Source organism: Drosophila suzukii, chromosome X (assembly GCF_043229965.1).
Source record: "Drosophila suzukii chromosome X, CBGP_Dsuzu_IsoJpt1.0, whole genome shotgun sequence".
Lineage (NCBI taxonomy): Eukaryota > Metazoa > Arthropoda > Insecta > Diptera > Drosophilidae > Drosophila > Drosophila suzukii.
In genome coordinates this window covers 13870650-13893504 of record NC_092084.1, presented here as the reverse complement: position 1 = coordinate 13893504, position 22855 = coordinate 13870650, and the positions used below count along the sequence as shown (strand labels likewise).

Sequence of the window (22855 nt, the reverse complement as noted above, 5' to 3'; positions counted from 1 at the left end):
GAAACCCTCGCAACATTTTAGTATGCCCACTCGCAAGGTTAGAGGTATGTTTTTGGTACGTAACACGGTCCTACCAAAATACTGGGAGGATGTCACGGCTAAGCGAGCAAGGACACCCCACCAACATTTGGAAGACCGTATACTTGGCATTTTTGATAAAATATAAATGGTAATTTTTGCTTTATGCCAGACGGCATACTTATTACGGTCACACTACTCTACCAAGAAGCAGTAAATATTAATTTAATCCAAATCCAATTCCCGACTCCAATTGGCGGTCTTCGGCTGCTGCAGTCAAAGTTGTTTTTTTTTGTGCCCCAAAAAGAGTTAAATTCGCTGATTAGGCGAATAACGGTGGCAAGTAACTGCAATAACTGCGTGTGTGCATAGTGCTCGTGTGTGTTTGTGTGTGTATGAGTGGAACTCCACAAGTGTGCGAGAGAGCAAATCAAAATAAGAAAAGAACCGCCCTGATGGAAATTAATTTCGCGAATTACCAGCGAAAACGCAGCGAAAGTTGAACCAAAGTGCTTTCATTAAACAGATAGCGAGTGAAATAAGTGGGGATTACGTAAGAAATCGATGGATTCCGGCTGCATTTGGCCAAAAAAAGGGGAAGAAACCTCGAAGCGCTCGTTTTTTTTTTTATTTTCTCGATGATTTCATTCGCAGTGACGACACACAGGCACGCACACATGGAGCGCCGTATCTGTGTGTGTGTGTATGTGTGTGGGTTGTTTGTTGAGCTAAAAAAATAATGAATCCTCAAGCATACATTTTTCGTATTTATTTATTATTTTTTCGAGTGCAGATCGGCGACGTTGCGACGCCAGTTGTTGATTACGCCTTGGTCCCTCTTTATCGCAACTTCCCCCACCCACTGATCACTGGAGTACGTAGGCAGGAGCAAACAGAAACAAGAAATTCAGTGGCGTAGGCAGCAAATTGCGGAGGGGGTACAAAGTTTTCAAATTTGTGAAACTCCTTGAACCAAACAAGATTGACTTTAAATTAATTAACATGCTGACCAAAGCCTTGTTAATATTCTAATTAAATCCTCCCTTTGAGCACGCCACTGGTTCAACTAGTCCACCCACATGTGGGCGGCCCAGATGTTGTTCGTTTTTACCTAGGGGGCGTGGGCGTCCAGCCATGGTAAAAACTCTGGGCTGCAGATGCTGTTTATTCAAGGGGGTATCCACTTTTGGGCTAGGAGTTTGTTATGCATCAGCCATAAACAATTTGTAATTGTAAAAGATACATCATCGTAGAAAAACCTGTGATCGAAAATACATATGACTAACTGCACAAGTCATAAATGATAATGGAATATAATTTTCAAAAGTCTGTAAGACTTAAATCCAGAAATTTTCATTACTTGTTTTGTTTTTATGCTGATTTAAAATTATCTTTCGAGTTCAGTTGAAGTCATGATATAAGGCATGGGAATTAACTACAAGGGTATATAAACATGGACTTTATAGTTTTTTGTGTGTGTGTTTGTGTGTGCTTTTTTTTTGGCGGCACGATTTGCTGCAAATTGTTTTCTGTTGTGTGTGCGTGGGTGTTTAAAAATAGCCAAACCATACGTAATCTGCAGCCCTTTATTTCTCTTGCATATGGAATATGGAATTTTTGATTTTGAGTATGAGTGGATGAGTGGATTGGAGTGAGTGATTCATTCAAGTTAGGCGGAAATCAAGGGAGATCAAGCTGACTCAATGAATACTACTCACTGTTCGGCCTTTGTTTACATTTCGCCAGGAGCAAAGAGAGAGGGGCGAGAGAGCGTGCTAACGGAACGTGCTCGAATGAGTAATTCGCAATGCATTCGATGTTAATCGAAAGCTCTCTTCCTTCCTGTTCCTCTTGCCCTTCCTCTCCCTCTTCTCTCTTCTCCTATTTTTCTTTTATTCTTTTTGGACGCCAACAAAAATCACGCACACCCACTCGCCGCTTGTCGCCTGTGTGCGTGCGTGTGTGTGTGTGTGAGATGAGTCATCTGGCCAAGTTGATGAGAAAATAAAATTAAACATTAAGGTAGAGCAGAAGAAACAGCAATAACAAAAAAGGGGGCCATTTGCCGTTGTTTGTTGTTGCAGTAAAAAAAGCAGGCCAGCCGGGTAAAGCAGTGCAAGCAGCAGCTGGACTTTTACATACACCTGCGGTCGAAATACTAGCAGCAAACTGAAAAACCAAAATCAACTACACAAAATATAGGCATAAATTAATCACATTTTAAATCTTAGGCCATATATATCCATAAAAAAAGGAAAAAAAATTAACAACAATTTTGTTAAATAAACGGTTTATTTGAATCTCGAAAATTAGTATATGCTTAAGCTTTTTTTGACAGATAAAAGTTTTTTTAAGGATACGTTTTTTGAAAAAATAAAATAGGGTTTTCTGCTTTAAAGTTCATAGTTTACACTTTTTAAAAAATTTTAAAAATGCCAAAAATTTAAATGGAATCTTAGGTAAACTGATAAATATATATCGTTTTTTACTACAATTAGAAAATGTTTATAACTCCCTAAGAAAATGGGAAACAACAGTGCTATTATTATTTCTTCCGCAACTGTAGTCCTTGGAGGCAAACCAATCCATTTGTAGAAACTAATCAGTTCAATTGCTTTTCCATTGCAGCCGGCGCACAGAAGCGACAGAGACAGAGCACACAGCACTTGCACACACCTCCTGCATCAATCCCCACCAGAGTCATGATCCTCGAGAGAAATCGGGGGAGCCAACTGGCCCTCCTCCTGGTCGTCCTGCTGGCCGCCATCGCTGGACAAACGGAGGCCCAGAAATCCGCCAAACTGACGGCGACCGGAACTTCCTGCGCATCCAAGCTAAAGTGCAACACCTGCATCCAGGTGGAGGGTTGCGTCTGGTGCATGCAGCCGGACTTTAAGGGACAGTCGCGTTGCTATCACAACTCCAGCCAACTGTGTCCCGAGGCATTCCTCTATAATCCGGAGTCCACGGTGACCATTCTGATGGACGAGCAGCTAACTGCGGCGGGATCTGCGGCCAGTGGCTATCACTATGAGAGCAGCATGAGCGGCAGCAGCAGCAGCAGCAGCTCCAGCTCCTTTAGCCAGAGCTCCCAAAGCTCATACTCCAGCAGTGGATCCCAACACGCCTCTGGCTCTTCGTCCAGCAGAATTGTCCAAATCCAGCCGCAATCCCTGAGCCTCAAGCTGCGCGTCAGTGAGTAGTCTTTGCCCTTGCATTATCTCACCCACAGAACCTTATTCTAATCCTAATTCTTCTCGCAGATGAGAAGCACAACCTCAAGGTTAGCTACTCGCAGGCGGTGGGTTATCCGGTGGATCTCTACTACTTGATGGACCTTTCCAAGTCCATGGAGGACGACAAGGAGAAGCTGTCTGCGCTGGGCGCCCAGCTGTCCACTGCCATGAAGAACATCACCTCGAACTTCCGTCTCGGCTTCGGTTCGTTTGTGGACAAGGTGCTCATGCCCTATGTCTCGACCATTCAGAAAAAGTGAGTATGGCCCTAAAAACAAAAAAAAAACAAGGACTAGTTAAATCCAAGAGCTGGAAAAAGTTCAATTTAAAGTTGTATAAGTTTTTATCTTTATTACATAAGGCAAAGTTTTTAAATTGTTAATCATGCGTTTTTTTTATATATCATGACTTGTTTCTTATGTTTTAAACAATTTATCAAGTTAAAGTTCCTTCTAAGCTATGTTACTACTAAGAAACTCTGTAATAGTCATAGAATTGATAATTCGGATGGATTTATCAGCGATTTTTGGCGAAATGACGTTAACCAGCCCATCAAGAAGCGACTTTTGATAGCTGCCATGAGCAACACGTCCGGTGGTGACCAACAATTTATCAATACAAAATTCCCTAGAAAAAATCCTATCGCTAATTCCAAAACAAAAAACAATTGTAACCAAATCATTTGCTCTTTCTTAAAATGTGCGCAGCTCCATTTTTGTAGTACCTATATGCTGTATGTCTACTTTTGAGCTAATTGTATACAATTTAACAGACCAAATCAGCCGCTAACTTTGTTAATTATTTATATACTTACAACCAAACCATGAACACCAATAAACAACAAACAACTCTGCAACAACATCACCGATCGACGGAATCGAATCCAATCAAATCAATTCGAATCGAATTGTAGACTCGACCATCCCTGCGACAACTGCAAGGCTCCCTACGGTTACCACAATCACATGCCACTCAACAATAACACCGAAAGCTTCTCTGTAAGAGACGATTAATCGATACTTAGCATTTTAACCACCACCTAATTGTGCCTGCTCCCATATATCAATATGAATATACCTATCTATCTGTCTATCCATCTATCTATCTATCTGGATCTGTATTTCTGTGTATAGATCAATGTGCATGTTTCCCCATAACTCTATGTAGTGGCCCCATTCCATATTCGGTTATATCCCAAAGTATCCCATTGCACCTTCTAGTTTAAGCATTAGTTATAAGTGTTTGTCGTCTATACTTTTGTGTGTTGTATGCCGGATCGGGTTATCGCGCTGATCAGCACATTTTTACATTCTTATCCACACTCTATAGCATATTTATTGGTATCGTATCTATATCGTAATCGTAATCTATCTGCACTACTCGATGTTGAATTTGATTTATTTGATCTTTTATGTTTCATTCTATATTTCTTTATTTCATTGTGTACTCATCAATTTCTCCATATAAATCTGGACAATATATATTGTACTTGTGCATTTGAAAAATGTCCCGTTGCTTGGCTCGAAATTTGAACAAAATATTGCGAAATCTAAACCAAAATTAGCCTAATTGAGCCGTGTACCAATTGCACTGCAACATATGGCTATCGTCACAGTCTGAGATTGACTGAAGACGCTGACAACTTTACTGTAAGTGGTCAAGTCCCATTGGATTTGAAAACGGAATTATAGCACCCGCATTCGAAAGCATTTTGGCCCAACAACCATCTTAACACTCTTGTCATTCCAAGTTTTGGATCATGTTTGGCATTTGGCATGTCATTTGCATAAGTTTTTGCATTAAATATTATTAATATTATGATGTTTGGGTTTGGTTATTCATATCTAATGCATGTAACTTAACTCTAGGTTGTATTATTCACTTAGCTAAGGCATAGTTTACTTATATAGCAAACATATTGGTGGTGGTTCCATTGCATGCTTGGCTTTTTTCGTTAACGTTGTTTGTGTTTCTTATCTGCTGACACACCCTAAAAAATTCAAAAAGTTTAAAGTTCTAAGAACAAAGGGAAGAAAATAAATATAGTGTCATATATATACATTTTTAAGGGAACTGTAAGTACTCTTTAAAATTATTTTCAAGAATCTGAGTTTAAAAAAAAATACCTTTATATATCTTATATACCTTATATCAAAAAAGAGTTTAGTTACTTTATAAACGGTTTCTCATTTCTGAAAACGATCTAACGATAGTTGATCTTCACCCAATCCTATAACTGACATAGAACCGATGGTTTCTCATTTCTAGGTTCCAAATATGGAATTCTATTCCCCTGGCTACCTGAGCCATGCGTATTAATCATATCTGACTGTACATATATATATATATATCTTATCGTAGTATAGAAGAAATTGTTATCTTGAACTTATATTGATAGATGGCTCAAGGTTTGAAAGTGTTTGCTCAGATATTTAACCTTTTTTTCTGACAAAGGAGTTTATTTTTATTCCAACCAAATAATCCGGCTTTTCAAACAGGGTGTGTCAGCTTACTTTGCCCCACAAATCCACCGAACTAACCCATAAATCCCTCAAAGAAACCCAGCGCTAATCCTTGATCTCTGTTCACCAGGAAGAGGTGAAGGCTGCCAAAGTATCGGGTAATTTGGATGCACCCGAGGGTGGCTTCGATGCCATCATGCAGGCCATCGCTTGCCGCTCGGAGATCGGTTGGCGTGACAGTGCCCGTCGCCTGCTCGTCTTCTCCACGGACGCAGGATTCCATTATGCCGGCGATGGCAAGCTGGGTGGCGTGATTGCCCCCAACGACGGCGAGTGTCATCTGAATAATCGCGGCGAGTATACGCACTCCATCTACCAGGACTATCCAAGTATCTCGCAGATCAACCAAAAGGTCAAGGACAATGCCATCAACATTATCTTCGCTGTGACCGCCAATCAGTTGTCCGTATACGAGAAGTTGGTCCAGCATATCCAGGGCTCCTCGGCTGCCAAGCTCGATAGCGATTCATCCAATGTGGTCACCTTGGTCAAGAGTGAATACGCCGTAAGTGTTCCTTAAATCATTTGATAATATATACTTTGGACTCTGTTTAATCCATTGCTTATGCTTTGCAGAAAATCTCCTCTTCGGTGGAGATGAAGGACAACGCCACTGGAGATGTGAAGATCACCTATTTCTCGTCCTGCCTGAACGGCGGCCCGGAGATGCAGACCGCCAAGTGCGAAAATCTGACGCAGGACAAGCTGGTGACCTTCACCGCCCAGATCCAGTTGCTCAAGTGTCCCGAGGATCCGCGCGATTGGCGACAGACAATCCACATCTCGCCGGTGGGCATCAACGAGGTCATGGAGATTCAGCTGGAGATGCTATGCTCTTGTCCCTGCGAAAAGGAGGGACACTCAAGCTATACCGTGTTGGCGGACAGCTGCAACAAGCACGGCACCTCCATGTGCGGCATTTGCCAGTGCGACGACAGTCATTATGGCAACAAATGCGAGTGCAGTGCCTCCGATATAAATTCGAAGAATGCCAATGATGCCTCTTGCCGGCCGGATAACACCACTTTGACGGACTGCTCTGGCCGTGGTAATTGCGTTTGCGGCACCTGCGAGTGCCACAAGCGTCCCAATCCCCAGGAGGAGGTGTCCGGCAAGTTCTGCGAGTGCGACAACTTCAGCTGCGAACGGAACAAGAACCAGCTGTGCTCGGGCAAGGATCACGGCATCTGCGAGTGCGGCCAGTGCAAGTGCAAGCAGGGCTGGGGTGGCACCAACTGCGCCTGCCAGGAGTCCAATCACACCTGTGCCCCGCCCGGCGGCGGTGACCTGTGCTCCGGTCACGGCACCTGCGAGTGCGGTGTCTGCAAGTGTAATGCCAACGAACAGGGACGCTTCTCCGGTCGCTTCTGCGAGAAGTGCCCAACCTGCTCGGGCAAGTGTCAGGAGCTGAAGGATTGCGTCCAGTGCCAAATGTACCACACGGGTGTGCTGAAGAAGGAAGAGGATTGCGCCACCAATTGCACGGCCTTTGTGCCCGTGGGCGTGGAGAAGGTGGAGATCGATGAGCACAAGGACGAGCAGATATGCACCTTCTTTGACGAGGACGACTGCAAGTTCATGTTCAAGTACAGCGAAGTGCAGGGCGAGGGTCTGAAGGTCCATGCCCAGGAGACGAAGGAGTGCCCGCCCAAGGTTTTCATGCTGGGCATTGTCCTGGGCGTGATTGCGGCCATTGTGCTGGTGGGTCTGGCCATTCTGCTGCTGTGGAAGCTGCTGACCACCATTCACGATCGCCGGGAGTTCGCTCGCTTCGAGAAGGAGCGCATGAACGCCAAGTGGGATACGGTGAGTTTTTGCCAGGTTCTCCAAATAGTTCATCCCTTTTGATTCAAAATCATTCTTTTTGCAGGGCGAGAATCCCATCTACAAGCAGGCCACCTCCACCTTCAAGAACCCCATGTATGCGGGCAAATAAATCCGACATCTAACTAAATATTAGGGAAATATAACTTGATAACTCGTGTCGTTCAACTAACTACTGGGCGACGACTGTCTGTGCTTGAACCGAAAACCAGAAACCCGAAAACAACAAACAGCCTACCAAATTAACCACCACCAATAAGTCCACAAAAACCAATCTTCAGAACCGACTCCGAACACATCGACGAAGCTGCTTTGCCCGGGTGCAAAACCACTGAAGTCAACTGCCATTGAAACGCGTTCTAAACTAAGTCAACCTTATATCTATATATATATTTATATATACATTTACACAAGAACCCCGCTTGTGGGGCAGCCTTTATACATTGCGTATACTTAACGAGCAAACGATTTGTGCCTTGCAACATATTTTAGACTATATCTATACGTATATATATACAAGCAAGAAAACAGACAACGCACACAACAGCAACAACAACAAGCAGCCGGAAACGGAAGTAACAAAAAAAGAAGAAGAAAAACAGCCAACAAACGTACTACGAACGATAGTTAGATATATGATTTTTGTGTTCTTTATTGTGCCCAAGTAGTATCCCAAGCCAGCACATGAATTTGTATTTTATTTTACACTTTAATTGTAATTTTTGTTTTGTGTACTTTCCCTACTTCTAATTATTTTTTCATCGAAGCCTTTATTATTAATAGAAATGGCCAGAAATGGTAAACTTAACTGAAATGCTACCCTCCCAAATGTCTTGTCCTTCGTCACGCCTCCCGTCTAAATGTTTTTCTATTGTTTTTAAAGCTAACTTTACAATTAATATTTAAGCTATTAACATTTAAGCTTGTACTTGTTAATTTCGAAATGCAAGAGAGAGCCCCAGGGACATTTTGTTTTTCTGTGAAATCTTTTCATTTTTTACTTTTGTATGTTTTTATTTATGGAAAAAGAAAGCAAGAAAAGAGGGCAACCGCGTGGAACAGAATGGAATTATAGTCTCTTGTGTGTGTTTTGTTTTATTGAATTTCGATCATTAATAGTAAATTAATACTACTATATAAATATATATTTTTTGCCATTTGTACTGATTACTGATTAACATTTAAAGTAATACAAAACCAAAACAAAAACTTTTGTATAAAAAACGAAAATTATTTTGAGTAATTTTATTGAATGATATACCAATACAAAATGAAGTGGAAACACTAGCAATATAAAACGAAGTGGAAATTAAATTGTTTGACGCTAATTTTAGAAAAATAAATAAAAAGAAACTATAAAAAAAGAAGAAACAATTTCGATTTCCAATTTTATTCATTGGGCATGGTGCTGGGCTACGCATCCCATAAGTATTTGAGATATAACAATTTGGCTGTGATTTGATTTTAAATTACTTTATTAAATGAAAAAGCGATACAAAAATAAGGTGTCTGTATACAACGCTAAAAACACTGAAAATCAAGCGTATAGAGTTCGAGACTTACTGGCATGCGGATCACGTTACTGGCAGCATTGAGGGTTTTTTCTTTTCCATTCGGTCAACCGACCATTTTTCCCCCAAGGGAGACAAACTCACTTTCAGACTGTATTCTGCATTTGATTCAAAAATGTCAATGGAACAGCGAACATCGGATGGCAATATCTGATGTGTGTATAACATTCTATAACATTTTGTATATATCGTTGTATACATGCTTTGATATTCAATTGGGGGGTTCTGTTTTCGAAACAAGTCTAGGCATTTTTACGTACTATGTAGTGTTAAAATATACGGGATACGGATCGGGGGAGTAGCAGTTCTATGTACACGATAATATCGATGACGAGGGACCCGGCGCCATTTTTGGATTGGCTTGAGAGCTACCACGGCGAAATGGTGTTTAGGGGTTAGTTGGCTTAAGTACGGCTTGAGGTGGATGTGGCTCTGATGCATCGGATCGGAAATCGTCCGGAGCTTGAGGCATTTTGTTTGGCGGAGACTGGACGGCTCTTGGAGCGTTGCTCTCCTTTTTCTCATTCTCTCGATTCCGTGGTAAACAATCGCCGGCGATGGGCCCTACAGCAGCAGAGTGGTATCAATGCGCCGGCCATGAGGCTTGGGGGAACAAACAGGTGCCACTGTGCCACAGCACCCGGTAGCTCCCACACTCACCGGCCCCGGCTTCTTACGGTTCCGGCAGCTGGGGCAGCAGGGGCAGCGTCTCAGTGGAAGATGAGGTCCGCATCGGGTGCGCCCTTTTGGTGCTTGAACTTGTGCTTGTTAGGCTTCTGGTAGTAGCTCTGGGTGAAGTTGCGCTGCTGCGGCGGCAGGAGCGATTCCTGGTAGTCCTCCTCCTCGATCCGCTCCGTTATGTTAAGCGTAAGGCGCTTGACCTTCTCCTTCTCTTCGCGTATCTTCTGCTCCTGCAGCTTCAGGTTGATGGCCAAATGGGAGTCCGATGGCGCCACGAATGACTTGAACTGCTGTTTGCCGCCCTTGTTGCCACGAACCATCAGCACAAAGGGCACGGCGGCAACGGCACTGCCTCCGCCCACGCTGCTGCCGCCGCCACCGCCTCCTCCTCCGCCTGCTTTGCCGTTGCCTTCTGGTGGCTCCGCGCCCGGGGACCCGGGCATTGTGTCCTGAGTAGCCGTCGCCTTTGAGATCTGCGATGGATTGGTGTTGTTGCCACTGCCGGAGGTCTGAACCCCCGTAATCTGTTCGTAGGACTTCTTCTGCAGTCGCGCCATCATCGGCACCGGTATGTCCTTGGCCGTGGCCTTGATCGGCTCCTTCAGTCGCTCTTGGTAGGAGTCCGTGGTCATCTTCTCGTACAAATGCTCGAACTCCAGGTCCTCCTTGGACTTCTCTGGCGGCGGGGGCGGCGGCAGCGGTGGCTCTGTCTCGTTCTCTGTCCAATCGTTGCTCTGCTCCGGCTCCGGCTCCTGGCCGGCCACTTGTCGCTCCCGCTGATCATTCGAGGATCCCGAGTCCTCGTCGGTGGCCTGCCAAAGTAAGAAATCGAATATGAAATCTTTGGGCAAATATATTTTTGTGGAAAAACCTACGCCCTCGTCTAGCTCGCTTATTTCACTGATGCTGGTCATCGACGGATCCTGAGTATTGCTGCTGGCCTTTAGCTGCGGATAGAGCTTCTCTTGCAGCTGATCAATCGCCGCCTTGGCCTGATCCAGGCTCTTGTACAACTTAAGCTTGGGCCGCACACCGGCCAGGCAGTCCCGATAAGTGTGGTCCACCAGGATAGGAAACAGATCGGAGGTGTTCTCCGATTTGCTGAACACGGGGTGGGATTTCTTGAACCAGTAGTAGTGCTGGAAGAAGACCAGGAAGTAGTCCAGTCTGAAAAACGTTAGAAAGACAGCATTTGAACGACTCTCTTAAAATCCGTGCCGCTGAAAACAGGGCTGATCGTACTCACTTTTTCCGCGTGGCCTGGCTGGTGAAGTAGGGCCCACAGGTGTCCAGTAGCATGCAGGCCAACTTCAGCCGGAACAGGCTATCGGGCGGATCCAGTGGCGAGACGACACTTTGGTCCATGGACACTCCCAGCGAGATGATGGAGTACAGCGTATTGAGGATGTGGGTGGACTCTACCAGCTTGTAGTTGTACATTTCGCCCAGGTACTTGGCCATCGCTATGCGCCGCTGGGCCATTCGTGGCGAATGGATCTCCAGGCCGGCGCGGATGTCCTCGAACACATTATCAATCACAATGGTAACCGCCCGGGGCTGATATGAACTCAGTCCGGAGACGAGATCGGCCAGGCAGCGGATGAGCGGGAAGCGCAGCAGGTACGCCTTACTGAGGCACTTGATTGCATAACAATTGGTTTCCGGATCCAGCCAGTCGATGCGGCGCAGCATCTTGATGCAGCGCTCCACATTCTGTTTGCACAGCTCCTCAAAGATCAGGTGACGGATGTACTCATGCATGGGCGGTCGAACCGTGGGCTCTCGTTTCGACGACTCCGGCGGCTTGACCAGATAGTAGACGCTCTCAATCTGCGCCGAATGTCGCGAATCCATTGCCGTGGCCGTCTTCAAGCGCAGCATCTGGTCCAGAAACACATTCATCAGCAGGCGGGCATCTCTACAATTGTACAGATACACGCCGCTGACCTCCACAAAGGCACAGGCCATCTCGATTTGATGGTGCTGAAAATCCCTCAACAGCATTTTCAGACATCCTAAGGCATCGAATTTCTTGAACAGCCCGAACTTGACCAGTTCGCCAATGAAACGCACGATCTTCAGCTTGGATTCGATGTTCAGCTGGTTCTTCTTGCGAATGTGCCACTTGAACTCCTTGCGTAGCAGCTCTGCCAAATCGGTGGCCACATCCGTGTTGCACAGATGCACAATGGCCACAAACCGGGAGAGATAGGGCAGGATGTCCAGCCGAGTGCGTTGCACCGAGAATATGGTCCGCGTCAGCTTTTTACGCTGATGCTTGGTGTTAAAGTTCAGCAGGAACTCGATGGCCGCCGAATCGATTAGCTCCTTGTTCACGCAGTTGAATAGATTGACCAGAAAGCCGTCAAACTGCTGACGCATCTGGGTTTGCGTCTGGCTCGGATTCTGACTGAGCTGGCCTTGTTGCTGTTGCTGGCGACCCAGTTCCATCAAGGCGCTGCCCATCTTCTGCGGCTTCACATCCTCCGTGGGGGCAACTGGCGTGGTGGGCTGGTCTTCGCTGGCATTTTCCAGCGCCGTATCCGAGGTGGTGGACGGTGGATCATCCAGATCCATTTCGGCATCTAGATTCGCTTCAATGGCTTCCTCGGTCAGCTCACTGGGCTCTTCTAGGGTTTCCAAATCGACTTTGGGTGCCGAAAAGTTGGGCAGGAACTGCCGCAAATCAGGTAGATCTGTGTAGAAAGCACGGGTCTCCTCGTCGCCCCAGGGATCGAGCACCCCGAAGGCGGCGCTGTCCAGCATGTTGTCAATGACCGTACCCGGATTGCAGCACTCGGACTCCTTGGCCAGTTCGGGCAGTGGTTCGCACAGCAGTTCCGACAGCGATTGAGCGGAGGCCAACAGCTTATCGAATCCGGCCTGCATTAGCTCACATTTCTCCCGCTTCTCCGTCGAAATCTCGCCCTTGCACTCCATGGTGCGCCGGATGTTCTTTGTCATGTTCATCAGTTCGGCCTGCTCGGCCAGCACATGCTTGCACAGGGCCTTAAAGTAGCCCTTGAGCATGGTGCGCAGATTGAGCTGCTTGTCGGCGGAAAGGAATTCGGATTTGGGCACCTCCACGCCGTATTTGGTGGCCAACTGTTGCATCTTCTGCGGCACCAGGCCTGCGTACTCCTCGCCGCAGTGCCTGCAGAAGGATAAAATGATGGAGAAGTTGCTGTGGTCATCCTTATCCTGGGCAATCAGGTGCACCAGGACTATGCCCAGTTGGGCCAATCCCGGTTTCATTTGAATCACACCAGAGCTGACTAGTTCGGCAAATAGGCGAAGATCAACGCGAAGTTTGCTGGGGTTGCCGATTTTCTCGCTGGCCTTAATGTTCAGTGCCTTCTGCCAGGCCTCCAGGAACTGGACATCGAAGTCGGCATAGGTGCAGTGCAGCCGGGAGGCCAGAGTCACCACCGCCGGCACATCGGTCATCTTCAGCTTGGCCTCGGCCAGGGCAGCGCATATTTCCGAGATGTACTTGCTCAGATTCAAGGCGGATAGCTCCCGCATGAGTCCATCCAGCTGGGTGGCCGTAAATAGCTTGAGCTTCTTGACAAAGGCCGTGTTCTTCTTGAGGTTGGAGTCCAGTTTGGCGAAGTATTCCTCGCCGGGCAGCTCGAATGTGGAGTTCTGCAGCCGCAGCTGCCGCTTGCTCTCGATCTTCTCGCTCAGCTCGTTGATGAACTGCTGCAGTTCCTCGCGCTCCTCGGCCTCCAGGGCATTGGCCTCCGCGTCCGCATCCGCATCCGTGTCGTCGTTATCACCATCAACCTCGCCGTCACCCTCGCCCTCGCCCTCACCCTCACCCTCGTCCACATCTTCCGCTTGATCTTTGCCAGATTCCGGCGGTGTGGCCAATTCTGTTGTTGTGCTGCTCGCCACCGGCGCTTCCAGAGCGCCTGGTGTTGCGGAATCGCTAGCTAGCATGGCGGCAATTCCTTGGAGGGATTCGCAGCGCCTGGATTCGATTCCCAGTGGCTATGTTTTGAAATTCGATCTGCTGGCAAGCTGTATTTTTTGGAGAGCTGGGAGTGATGATTGGGCACAGTTTCTATGTGGGATAATCACCTTAAGGTGGTCAATCGTGGGAAGTTCTCTGGCGACAGATTTATATTTAACAATAGCCGTTAATCGACTCGCATTTCCTTGTATTTCCCACGTTTTTCCGCCACGATTTTCACGATTTGTTTTTAATTTTTTTGTGATGTGTTATCGATATCAGGCGTATATCGCAGAACGATAGGCAGATACACTAAGGCCAACGGATATCGATTTCGCAATGGTCGATGTCACGGGTTAAATATCGATTGTAATACCGCCAAAATAAAATAAAATTCAAACTGGAATAATTTTAGCTTTGCCGTTTTGGGTCACCTTTTACTAGTTTTTGAAAGTAGTATTTTTAAACATAGTCAAACATACATCATATACAACAAGAAAATACAAAAAAAAACAATTACTAAAATTTAATAAACGAAAAAAATATATAGTGGACACAGAAGGAGGACGAACAGAACTACACTTAATCCCTGAAATCCTTGGTTTTGCAGTTAGAATCTTTGCGGAAGGCAGCTTTGTCCGTTGCACCTGCTTCTAGAAACAACCCAGTTCTTTGGAAGCTGCAGGTTCCTTGCCAGAAGCCTAAGGAGGCTAACTCCTCCATCACCAAAAGCATCTTAAAATCCCACCATGTACCAGAACCAGTTCATCTACTCCCGCGAGAGGCGTCGCTTTGGACGGCAGTGCCGGTTCCAGGATCGCAATGAGCTGATAGTCAGCGTGCATCCCAGTGGCCGCCAGCGGCTTAAGTACATCATGCGCAATCCCTCGGTGCGGTCCACCCAACTGAGTTGCCAGATGGCCCTGACCATCATAGAGACGGAGAACGTGACCCTGGATCAGCACGGGATGTACCACTACGAGGGCGGCTGGCCCAAGGAGGTGAATCCCTTTGACGAGGAGCAAACGCAGCGTCATCGCAAGAAGGTGGAGCGCGAGGATAGCTGGGGTGAGCAGGTCCTGGAGATGATCCGGAGCACAATGGCCGTGGCGGAGCAGAACAACACCCTGAATATCTATCAGAACTTCTTTGCGGATCTGCCGCTTGATTTGGGTCACGACCTCCGGATGAGATTCCGAGCCAGGGTGGCCAATGTCTTCCATGACCTCTGGCTGCCGTCCCGCCGCTTAACCTCCATCGAGTGGATGCCCAATAATAACCGCCAGTTTATGACCCAGTTCACCAACCAATTCCAAAGTGGAGACCGGTTGCGATTGGTCACGGATGAACCATTTGGCGACACCAATGCCTTCTTCGTGTGGGACGTCAAGAATCCGCTCAAGCCGAAGATTTTCCACGACAGCAAGGTGCCAGTGTCGCTGGCCAAGATCTGTCCCAAGGACGAGAACAACATGGTGGGCGGCACGGGGCTGGGCCAGGTCTGTGTGTGGAACACCTTCAAGGGCGGTCTGCCGGTGCGCAATTGCCCACTGGAGGTGTCCCACAGGGAGACCACCTCGGCCCTCTGCTGGGTCCACTCCAAGTCCAACACGGAGTTCTATTCGGGCTCGCTGGACGGTTCCATCAAGTACTGGGACACCAGGGATCTCAAGATGCCCATGCAGGAGCTACTCCTCGAACCGGAACCGCAAGAGCGTCAATCTAGGATGGATTCGCATGGGGTGACGGTGCTGGAATTCGAGTACACCATCCCGGTGCGCTTCATCATCTGCAGCGATATGGGTCACGTCTTTGTGGGCAACCGGAAGGGAATGACTCCCACGGAAACGCTCCTGGCCCATTATCAACTCTTCGCCGGACCAGTGCGCAGTATCAATCGCAATCCCTTTTTCGTCAAGAACTTCCTGGTCACGGGGGATTGGCGGGCCAGAATTTGGTCGGAGGAGGTCAAGGACGCACCCTCTACGATGTATTTCCGGAAGAAGACACAGATTGTCTGCGGAGCCTGGAGCACGGGTCGCTGCTCCCTGTTCGTCACTGGAGATATGAACGGAGTGGTGGACTTCTGGGATCTGCTGCTCCACCATCGACTGCCCATTCTCTCGATTGACTTCAAGGTTCCGATTGCGGATGTGGTCTTCCGGCCGGATGGCGATCTCTTGGCCATTGCCCTGAAGAATGGCGATAGTCACATCTTGACCCTGGATGAGTCCATGCGACAGGCTACTGGCAAGGAGAAGGCACTCATAGCGGCAGTACGAACCGAAATCTTAGTTTTAATATTTTCTTTGAAGAACACACTTGCAGAAAGATTTGAATCTTCTATCTATCCTAGCCTATCTAATATACCCAGTAAAATTAAGAACGTAAAGTCAAGTTCAATTTTTTTTCATTTTGAGAATTCGTCTTCTTACTTATTCGAGATTAAATGTTCTTGAAATCAAGACAAAAGTACTCTCAAGTTTGTTTTTCGAGATGAAGCGATCTTGAAATAGTATTATAAGATTTTAAGATTATCTTGACTCAACTTTGGGATCGACTAAACACTGACATTCTTCACCACATGGTTCCTGCATTTTGATTTGAATCTTTATCATAGTATAGGGCTTGTAGAAGTTTCGGCATTATAATCCTTTTAATGATCATTAATTTTCCTACAGATGTTTGAACGTGAGATCGTGCGTAGTAAACTTCTGGAGGCTCGTTATGATGAAGTAAGGCTCAAACGGAAAACCCTTTTATTGGCAGAGGAGGATCGTTTGCGGCAGGAGCAGGCGATAGCCCCCGTTCTTGAGCTGGATCCCGACAATCCCGACCAGTTCGTGATGATGATCGAGGGCGACGAAGAATTCCGCACGGCCATTAGTGAATTCCATGATTTGATACTTAGTGTGGAAAGAAAGCGCTCCAAGAGGCAGGTGATCATGGAGCGCACGGTCTTTGAGGAATGGAATCCAGACGATGAAAAACTCCAGGGGGAGCCCGTTATATATACACACCCCGAACAGAAAGTGCAGCTTTCACAGAACTATGAGAAAAGGTTTTCTGCAGAGCCAAGGAGTTCGCAAGGATCTGTTAAACCCCAGTAAACATGTGTAGGAATGTGAAGTTTGAATAAAATATGATCTAAATATATCACATGTAAAGAATCTTCCACTTCATATTATATTACCATTCGAAAGGTATATTTTTTGTCAATAGAGGCTTTGTTACTTACGTATCCCAAATAAATATTTAATGAATATATTTATATTCATATAGGGAATCCAATCCAAGGGAAACCTGAAAATCTAGCTACGATGGGGAAAACTCACCGCATGAACAACCAGATAAGCACATTAAACCAGCCTCTCGGGTCAAACTAGCGAAACAACATTTCATAACTTTATGGAGTACTCTTTGGAGACCTTTATTACGACCAACACAATTAGCCCGACAACGTTAGCCTTTAATTAAGTAACAACCTTTCTAACAGCTAAATTGAGCTTGCTAAATTCACTTTTGATATAGCAATTAGTTGCACTTCTCTACACAGCAATTAAAAGGAGATAATAGTAAAAAAAAAAAACAATAAAGCTCTATGACCTACTGGGGGAGAGTAGGGTGTTACATCCAAAGCACTAGAGTGGTTCTACTCCTTATCGGTATCAACTCCCGTGTCGAGGAAGTCATTCACCAACCGCATGGCCTTGCGGGGAATCAGGCGACCGATCTTCTCAATGGTCACGAAATGGCGGGGAATCGCGGCCTCCTCCAATCCCTGTCGTTGGGCCTCGATAATCGAACCGGCGGCCACCTCGGGGGAGATCAGCTTGAACAGCTTGGGGAACCGGTAGCGGGGGTTCTTGCACAGACCCGTGTCGATCATGTAGGGAAAGATGGTGGTCAGCTTGACCTAGAAGGCAAATGGAGATCATAATAATAATGGGAATCAACTTGTGTGTTGTTAAATACTTTCAAAAATTTAAGAAAGTGGCAGTTCTGAAATATCTCTTCAAGAACTCTAACATTTACATATCTAGGTTAAGAGAAATTCTAAAGAATTCGCGTTTGATTTTTCATATATTTTCATATGTAGTACTATTTTGATAACACTGCGGTACAGGCCAAATATTCCCCTACTCTTCTTTAAATGGTAAGGTAAAATTCTGTATTTTTATAACCAACTAAGATGCACGCTTAACAAAAAAAGTGAGTGCTGAACCTGTGCATTAACCAGAAAGTGTAAAAAAACATTTAAATCTTCATGCGCTGGCAATAAACCAAGTTATTTTTAATGATATTCTATAACTTTTTAATTGGGCCCCCAGCTTGAATGTCATGAATCACTAAATGGTGCTAAAAAGTGTAAGATTAAGTGATACTTACATTGTTATTGGGGTTCTTCTGACGCAGCTCCTCGGCGAGGGCGGCCATGTAGCCGCGAACGGCGAACTTGGTGCCACAATAGGGCACCAGGTTGATCAGTCCAAAGAGTCCGGCGCAGGAAGATAAGGCCACAATGCTGCCCTCGTTGCGCTCAATCATATCGGGCAGGAAGGACTGGATGATCTATGGAATGAGAAGATGATATCCAAGTTAGTTTGGGTATACATAGGTTATAAGGTCGTTGTTCACGTAGATATCTCTGTATGCAGAATGATATCTTTATAGAATCATTGGTATATGAACAGGTAAATGAAATCAGATCTTTAATAGTAAAGTAAATAGTAATGAAATCCAGTTAGTTAGTCGAAAGTTAAGCCAGTGTCAAGGGCTATAACTTACCCAGTAGTGGGAGAGCACGTTGATGTCGTACATCAGGCGAATCTCGGACTCGGTGTGCTCCAACAGTGGATGGCAGGGCATGATGCCGGCATTGTTGACCACCACATGGACGAAACCGTGCTCCTTGCGCACCTTCTGGGCCAATTCAATCAGCTCCTCACGCTTGGTAACATTGCACACATATCCGTGGGCCTTGCCTCCATTCGCCTTGATCTCCTTGACGGTCTGGTTGTTGGTCTGCTCGTTAACATCCCAGCACAGGATGGTGGCACCCAACTTGGCATACTGCAGGGCCATCTGCTTGCCCATTCCGTGGCCAGTTCCGGTGATCAGGACCACCTTGCCGTTGACCTCCTCGAGGGGCGCCGGTCGGAATAGTCCCACGATGGCCTCGAAGATGGCGATCCAGAACTTGACGATCAGCAGCACGATGTCCACCACCAGCAAGACGATATTGTAGATGTCATTGCTGTTGGCATTGCCATTGTCAGCACTGAAAAAATAAATACGTGGAATATTGCTATGTATCATAATAAAACAGAATCTCTTTCGGTAGCTGTACGCCTTGACTTGGCTAAACTACGACTGAAAACCCACTAAAAAATGAGCATTTTTGACCAAAATCTGAATCCCAAAAAAAATCGTGCTACCCCCTTACAAAAAATGAAAAAATTTGTCAAAAAATAAATTTTCTCCGAAGTGACAGGGATCGATAGCAGTTGAAGCAAGCTGCTCAAAACTGTCGGTCTTTCAGCTGTACGCCTTGATTTGGATAAACTACGACTGAAAAACCACTAAAAAATGAGTATTTTTGACCAAAATCTGAATCCCAAAAAAATTGTGCTACCCCCTTACAAAAAATGAAAAAATTTGTCAAAAAATAAATTTTCCCCGAAGTGACAGGGATCGATAGCAATTGAAGCAAGCTGCTCAAAACTGTTGGTCTTTCAGCTGTACGCCTTGATTTGGCTAAGCTACGACTGAAAAACCAAAAAAAATGAGTATTTTTTACCAAAATCTGAATCCGAAAAAAAACCGAGCTACCCCCTTACAAAAAATGAAAAAATTTGTCAAAAAATAAATTTTCCCCGAAGTGACAGGGATCGATAGCAATTGAAGCAAGCTGCTCAAAACTGTCGGTCTTTTAGCTGTACGCCTTGATTTGACTAAACTACGACTGAAAAAACAGTAAAAAATGAGCATTTTTGACCAAAATCTGAATCCCAAAAAAAACCGAGCTACCCTTACAAAAAATGAAAAAATTTGTCAAAAAATAAATTTTTCCCAAAGTGATAGGGATCGATAGCAATTGAAGCAAGCTGCTCAGAACTGTCGGTCTTTCAGTTGTACGCCTTGATTTGGCTTCACTACTATTGAAAAACTAGAAAGAAAAATCGTATTTTTCACTAAAATCTGCATCTGCTCCCTAAAAATTAACTTATTTTGCTGCTTCAAAGAAAGTAAACGTCAGATCGAGGAACTCGTTGTTTGAAACATAGAACTCAACCTAAAAACGCTCATGCACTTTATAGCGTACTTAACGGGCACACTAACCTTTAGTTATTACATTCAGGTGTTAAATTTAATATCAAATTTTAATGTAGGTTACTAGCCCTTTTCGTAGATAGGTATGTGAAAATGAATAATTTATTATGTGATCCCTCTGATCTATAAAAAACAAACTAAATCTGATTAAAAATTTAATTTTCTGTTACAACTTTATAAACCGTATGGTAAAAGCTTTGTTGTTGGTGAGAATAATAATATCAAACTTGAGGGATTGCAGTATAGTTCTATGGTTTTTCTGGGAAGTGCGTGTTGCTACTAATTTGCCTTTTGATCTGCGCATCATAATTATAAAGTGGAGTAAAGTGGAGCGGAATGGAGATGAAATGGGATTAATCCAGACTACAACTCTTGCATGACCCACAGCCATTTGGAATGTGAGTGTGCGTGTATTTGCCTTATCTTCCAGCCCAGCGACAATCGGATGACCTTTGGCATCCTCTATTGTTGGCGATCTATATAACATTTTTTGTAATACATAGAAAAAAAGTATATTTAAAACTAAAAAGTTTTTCATCTTTTAAATATTAATGCACATCTCAAAAGATCTCTTTGATTTCATATTCACTTTTCGGTTTGAAAATAAATAATTCTAATTATTCTAATAGATCTAGATCTTGTGAACTAGTTGCATAGAGCCTGATATAACTTTGTTATCTGGTAGTATAATATTAACACCATTAACACGATAAACTTTGTTCTTTTTTCAATGGATCGTACGAAAGTAGCGCCCCAAAAAGGGGGCGGGCGAAATGGGTGGTTCCATCTTGGGTCAGCGTTTTTTCCCAGCTCGTGTTCTGTAATTACATTTCTGACTGCAGCTGCGTGAGATCTTGATAATGCCGAACTGTTTTGAGCATTTTGGTTTTGTTTTGTGTATTTCGCCTTTTGGCGTTACGTATTACGATCAGCACAAATGAGGCGTACCCATATATTACAGTATATATATGTTATATGTTCAACCAGATCGTGCCATCGACTTGACCAACCCTGACCATGGCCTCGGTCCCTCTCGCTCGCGCTCTTTCACTTTCTATCGCCCCATCCGGCTCCCGCATTTCACTTCCATAGAGAACACTCTTATCGCCACACTTCTGGAATGCTATTTATAGTCAGTCGATCGGACCAAAACCGTGCTGAACCCGAACAGCCCACCTAGATAGTTCCATTCAAATGCACAACCAAAATTGTGATGATTCTGTGCACTTGAAAAATAAATCATTCATAAAATGTGGTCACTCATCAATTTGGAAATTTCTCATGAAAGAGTATCATTAGTTTTGATATTAGGGTTATCATAATAATCGCATATTTTCAGATGTCCCATTTTTCAGTTTCTGGTTTTGAAATATTAATCATTATAGATTATATACTGATAATTTTGGTACTTTCACAACCTAAAATATATATCGTTGAAACTTTGTATTAAAATAAGTTCCTGTTTTTAAAACATTAATAATTTTATATTTTATATACAGATAATTTCGGTCCTTTCACAACCTACATAACGTTGTAATGTTTTTAATAAAATCCGAACTTTTTAAAAGTAAATCCCCTAGGATTATCCTGTTGAGCGACCATAATTGAAGGTTAATAACTGAACACGATCATTGGTCAAGGTTTGCGGGGCAATTTGCAATAGTTAAACTAAGTCGGATGAAGGTGAATAGCGCTTAAGTGAGCTGATCCAGATTGCACAATGGTCAAAGGTTGACACGATCATCATCCATAATGGATGGGTTAGTTTGGAATTGTTCAAATGATCTAAATCTATAATGGCTCTCTGAGCCAATTATCCAATGGAATCGAGATTACGTTCCGGAACCCGTTGAACCCTGCTCCTGGGCACTGGTGGTAGACCCCCAGATAAGGTTATGCTATCGCTGACAATAAGTATTATGCACTATATGGTCCGATTGATAAGATAGCTGATTCGTTCTCACTCTCATATTTTAATTTTCTTGTTACCAACAGCTCTACTTTTCGTTGATTACAAACCTTTGCGACACTTTTGACATGTTGATTATAGATCGTAATATCCTTTAAGGATCGTATATATTTAATAATTCTATATAGAAAGGGATCTGCGCGAACGATCGGAGCAGCCGGAGCAAACCGTTAGCGGCTGTTAACGAATTCGGACTGAATATTCAGCAAAGTAAACACTACGCACCGTACCGCCACGCCGGTCTTATAAGTTATTATTTCAAATCTACTCACACACACAGCCAGGGGTTTTCAGATACTATATGGTACACTACTCGCAGATACACTCTGTCGGCAGCGACGTCGACTGAGGCGCCGGCAGAGCGTTCTATAAACACGACTACGACATATGTTCAATGGCACTGCCATTCCGATTTATTCCATTACAATCCGATCCGATCTATATGGAACGACATCCAAACACACAGTGCAACGGTTCACCCGGTTCCCCCATTAGTATTTGTTAGATAGCAGCCGCCTGTTAGTTAATCGGGTTCCGATAATAATACCCCAAATGGGGGGTGCACTTGTACCCCGAGCCGTAGCCCATAAAAAAAAAAAAAATAATGCTATATGTGTCATATATAAATACACACAGCTAGCCGGAGTTTACGACCCAGATCGTTCAGATACTCAGATACTGAGAGCGAGAAGATAGAGCGATGCCAAAGGTGGCAAGGGTGCCACAGGGGTGCTAAAGTAGATGCA

General features: G+C 44.7%; 4 protein-coding genes across 6 annotated transcripts; 2 read left to right on the top strand and 2 right to left on the bottom strand.

Moving 5' to 3' along the window:
* The first annotated feature begins 146 nt into the window (after positions 1 to 146).
* On the top strand, positions 147 to 8763 carry mys (position-specific antigen beta subunit myospheroid). Of its 3 annotated transcripts, none has more exons than XM_017086713.4 (7): positions 147 to 231; positions 2647 to 3213; positions 3282 to 3510; positions 4168 to 4252; positions 5847 to 6281; positions 6353 to 7582; positions 7647 to 8763. In XM_017086713.4, the coding sequence occupies exons 2-7, from the start codon at positions 2721 to 2723 to the stop codon at positions 7710 to 7712; spliced, it is 2538 nt and encodes an 845-aa protein (XP_016942202.2). In that variant the 5' UTR covers positions 147 to 231; positions 2647 to 2720; the 3' UTR covers positions 7713 to 8763. The 3 variants fall into 3 exon arrangements, with proteins under 3 accessions (XP_016942202.2, XP_036675855.2, XP_036675853.2); XM_036819960.3 differs by lacking the exon at positions 4168 to 4252 and adding an exon at positions 4819 to 4903 and having other exon boundaries at positions 216 to 357; XM_036819958.3 differs by having other exon boundaries at positions 216 to 357.
* A 294-nt stretch (positions 8764 to 9057) lies between these two features.
* On the bottom strand, positions 9058 to 14092 carry Upf2 (UPF2 regulator of nonsense mediated mRNA decay). The gene is made up of 4 exons (XM_070997708.1): positions 13936 to 14092; positions 11099 to 13875; positions 10728 to 11019; positions 9058 to 10664 (listed from the first exon to the last, which is right to left on the bottom strand). Exons 2-4 carry the CDS (start codon positions 13792 to 13794, stop codon positions 9882 to 9884), a joined length of 3771 nt encoding a protein of 1256 aa, XP_070853809.1. The 5' UTR covers positions 13795 to 13875; positions 13936 to 14092; the 3' UTR covers positions 9058 to 9881.
* Positions 14093 to 14522: 430 nt separating this feature from the next.
* Positions 14523 to 16932, top strand: LOC108018992 (dynein intermediate chain 3, ciliary). Its single transcript, XM_017086601.4, has 2 exons — positions 14523 to 16083; positions 16489 to 16932. Exons 1-2 carry the CDS (start codon positions 14557 to 14559, stop codon positions 16915 to 16917), a joined length of 1956 nt encoding a protein of 651 aa, XP_016942090.2. The 5' UTR covers positions 14523 to 14556; the 3' UTR covers positions 16918 to 16932.
* A 271-nt stretch (positions 16933 to 17203) lies between these two features.
* Ldsdh1 (Lipid droplet subset dehydrogenase 1) lies at positions 17204 to 22364 on the bottom strand. Its single transcript, XM_036819811.3, has 4 exons — positions 22160 to 22364; positions 18596 to 19088; positions 18197 to 18379; positions 17204 to 17723 (listed from the first exon to the last, which is right to left on the bottom strand). Exons 1-4 carry the CDS (start codon positions 22177 to 22179, stop codon positions 17460 to 17462), a joined length of 960 nt encoding a protein of 319 aa, XP_036675706.2. The 5' UTR covers positions 22180 to 22364; the 3' UTR covers positions 17204 to 17459.
* Positions 22365 to 22855: the final 491 nt, after the last annotated feature.

Coding starts and splice junctions, on each gene's coding strand:
- mys (XM_017086713.4), top strand. CDS start 2,721: ATGATCCTCGAGAGAAATCGGGGGAGCCAACTGGCCCTCCTCCTGGTC. Junction 3,214..3,281: donor GAGCCTCAAGCTGCGCGTCA/GTGAGTAGTCTT, acceptor TTCTTCTCGCAG/ATGAGAAGCACAACCTCAAG. Junction 3,511..4,167: donor GTCTCGACCATTCAGAAAAA/GTGAGTATGGCC, acceptor ATCGAATTGTAG/ACTCGACCATCCCTGCGACA.
- Upf2 (XM_070997708.1), bottom strand. CDS start 13,794: ATGCTAGCTAGCGATTCCGCAACACCAGGCGCTCTGGAAGCGCCGGTG. Junction 11,020..11,098: donor AGCCAGGCCACGCGGAAAAA/GTGAGTACGATC, acceptor AACGTTTTTCAG/ACTGGACTACTTCCTGGTCT. Junction 10,665..10,727: donor TAAGCGAGCTAGACGAGGGC/GTAGGTTTTTCC, acceptor TTACTTTGGCAG/GCCACCGACGAGGACTCGGG.
- LOC108018992 (XM_017086601.4), top strand. CDS start 14,557: ATGTACCAGAACCAGTTCATCTACTCCCGCGAGAGGCGTCGCTTTGGA. Junction 16,084..16,488: donor AGAAGGCACTCATAGCGGCA/GTACGAACCGAA, acceptor ATTTTCCTACAG/ATGTTTGAACGTGAGATCGT.
- Ldsdh1 (XM_036819811.3), bottom strand. CDS start 22,179: ATGTCAAAAGTGTCGCAAAG. Junction 19,089..22,159: donor ATGTCAAAAGTGTCGCAAAG/GTTTGTAATCAA, acceptor TTATTTTTTCAG/TGCTGACAATGGCAATGCCA. Junction 18,380..18,595: donor ACGTGCTCTCCCACTACTGG/GTAAGTTATAGC, acceptor CTCATTCCATAG/ATCATCCAGTCCTTCCTGCC.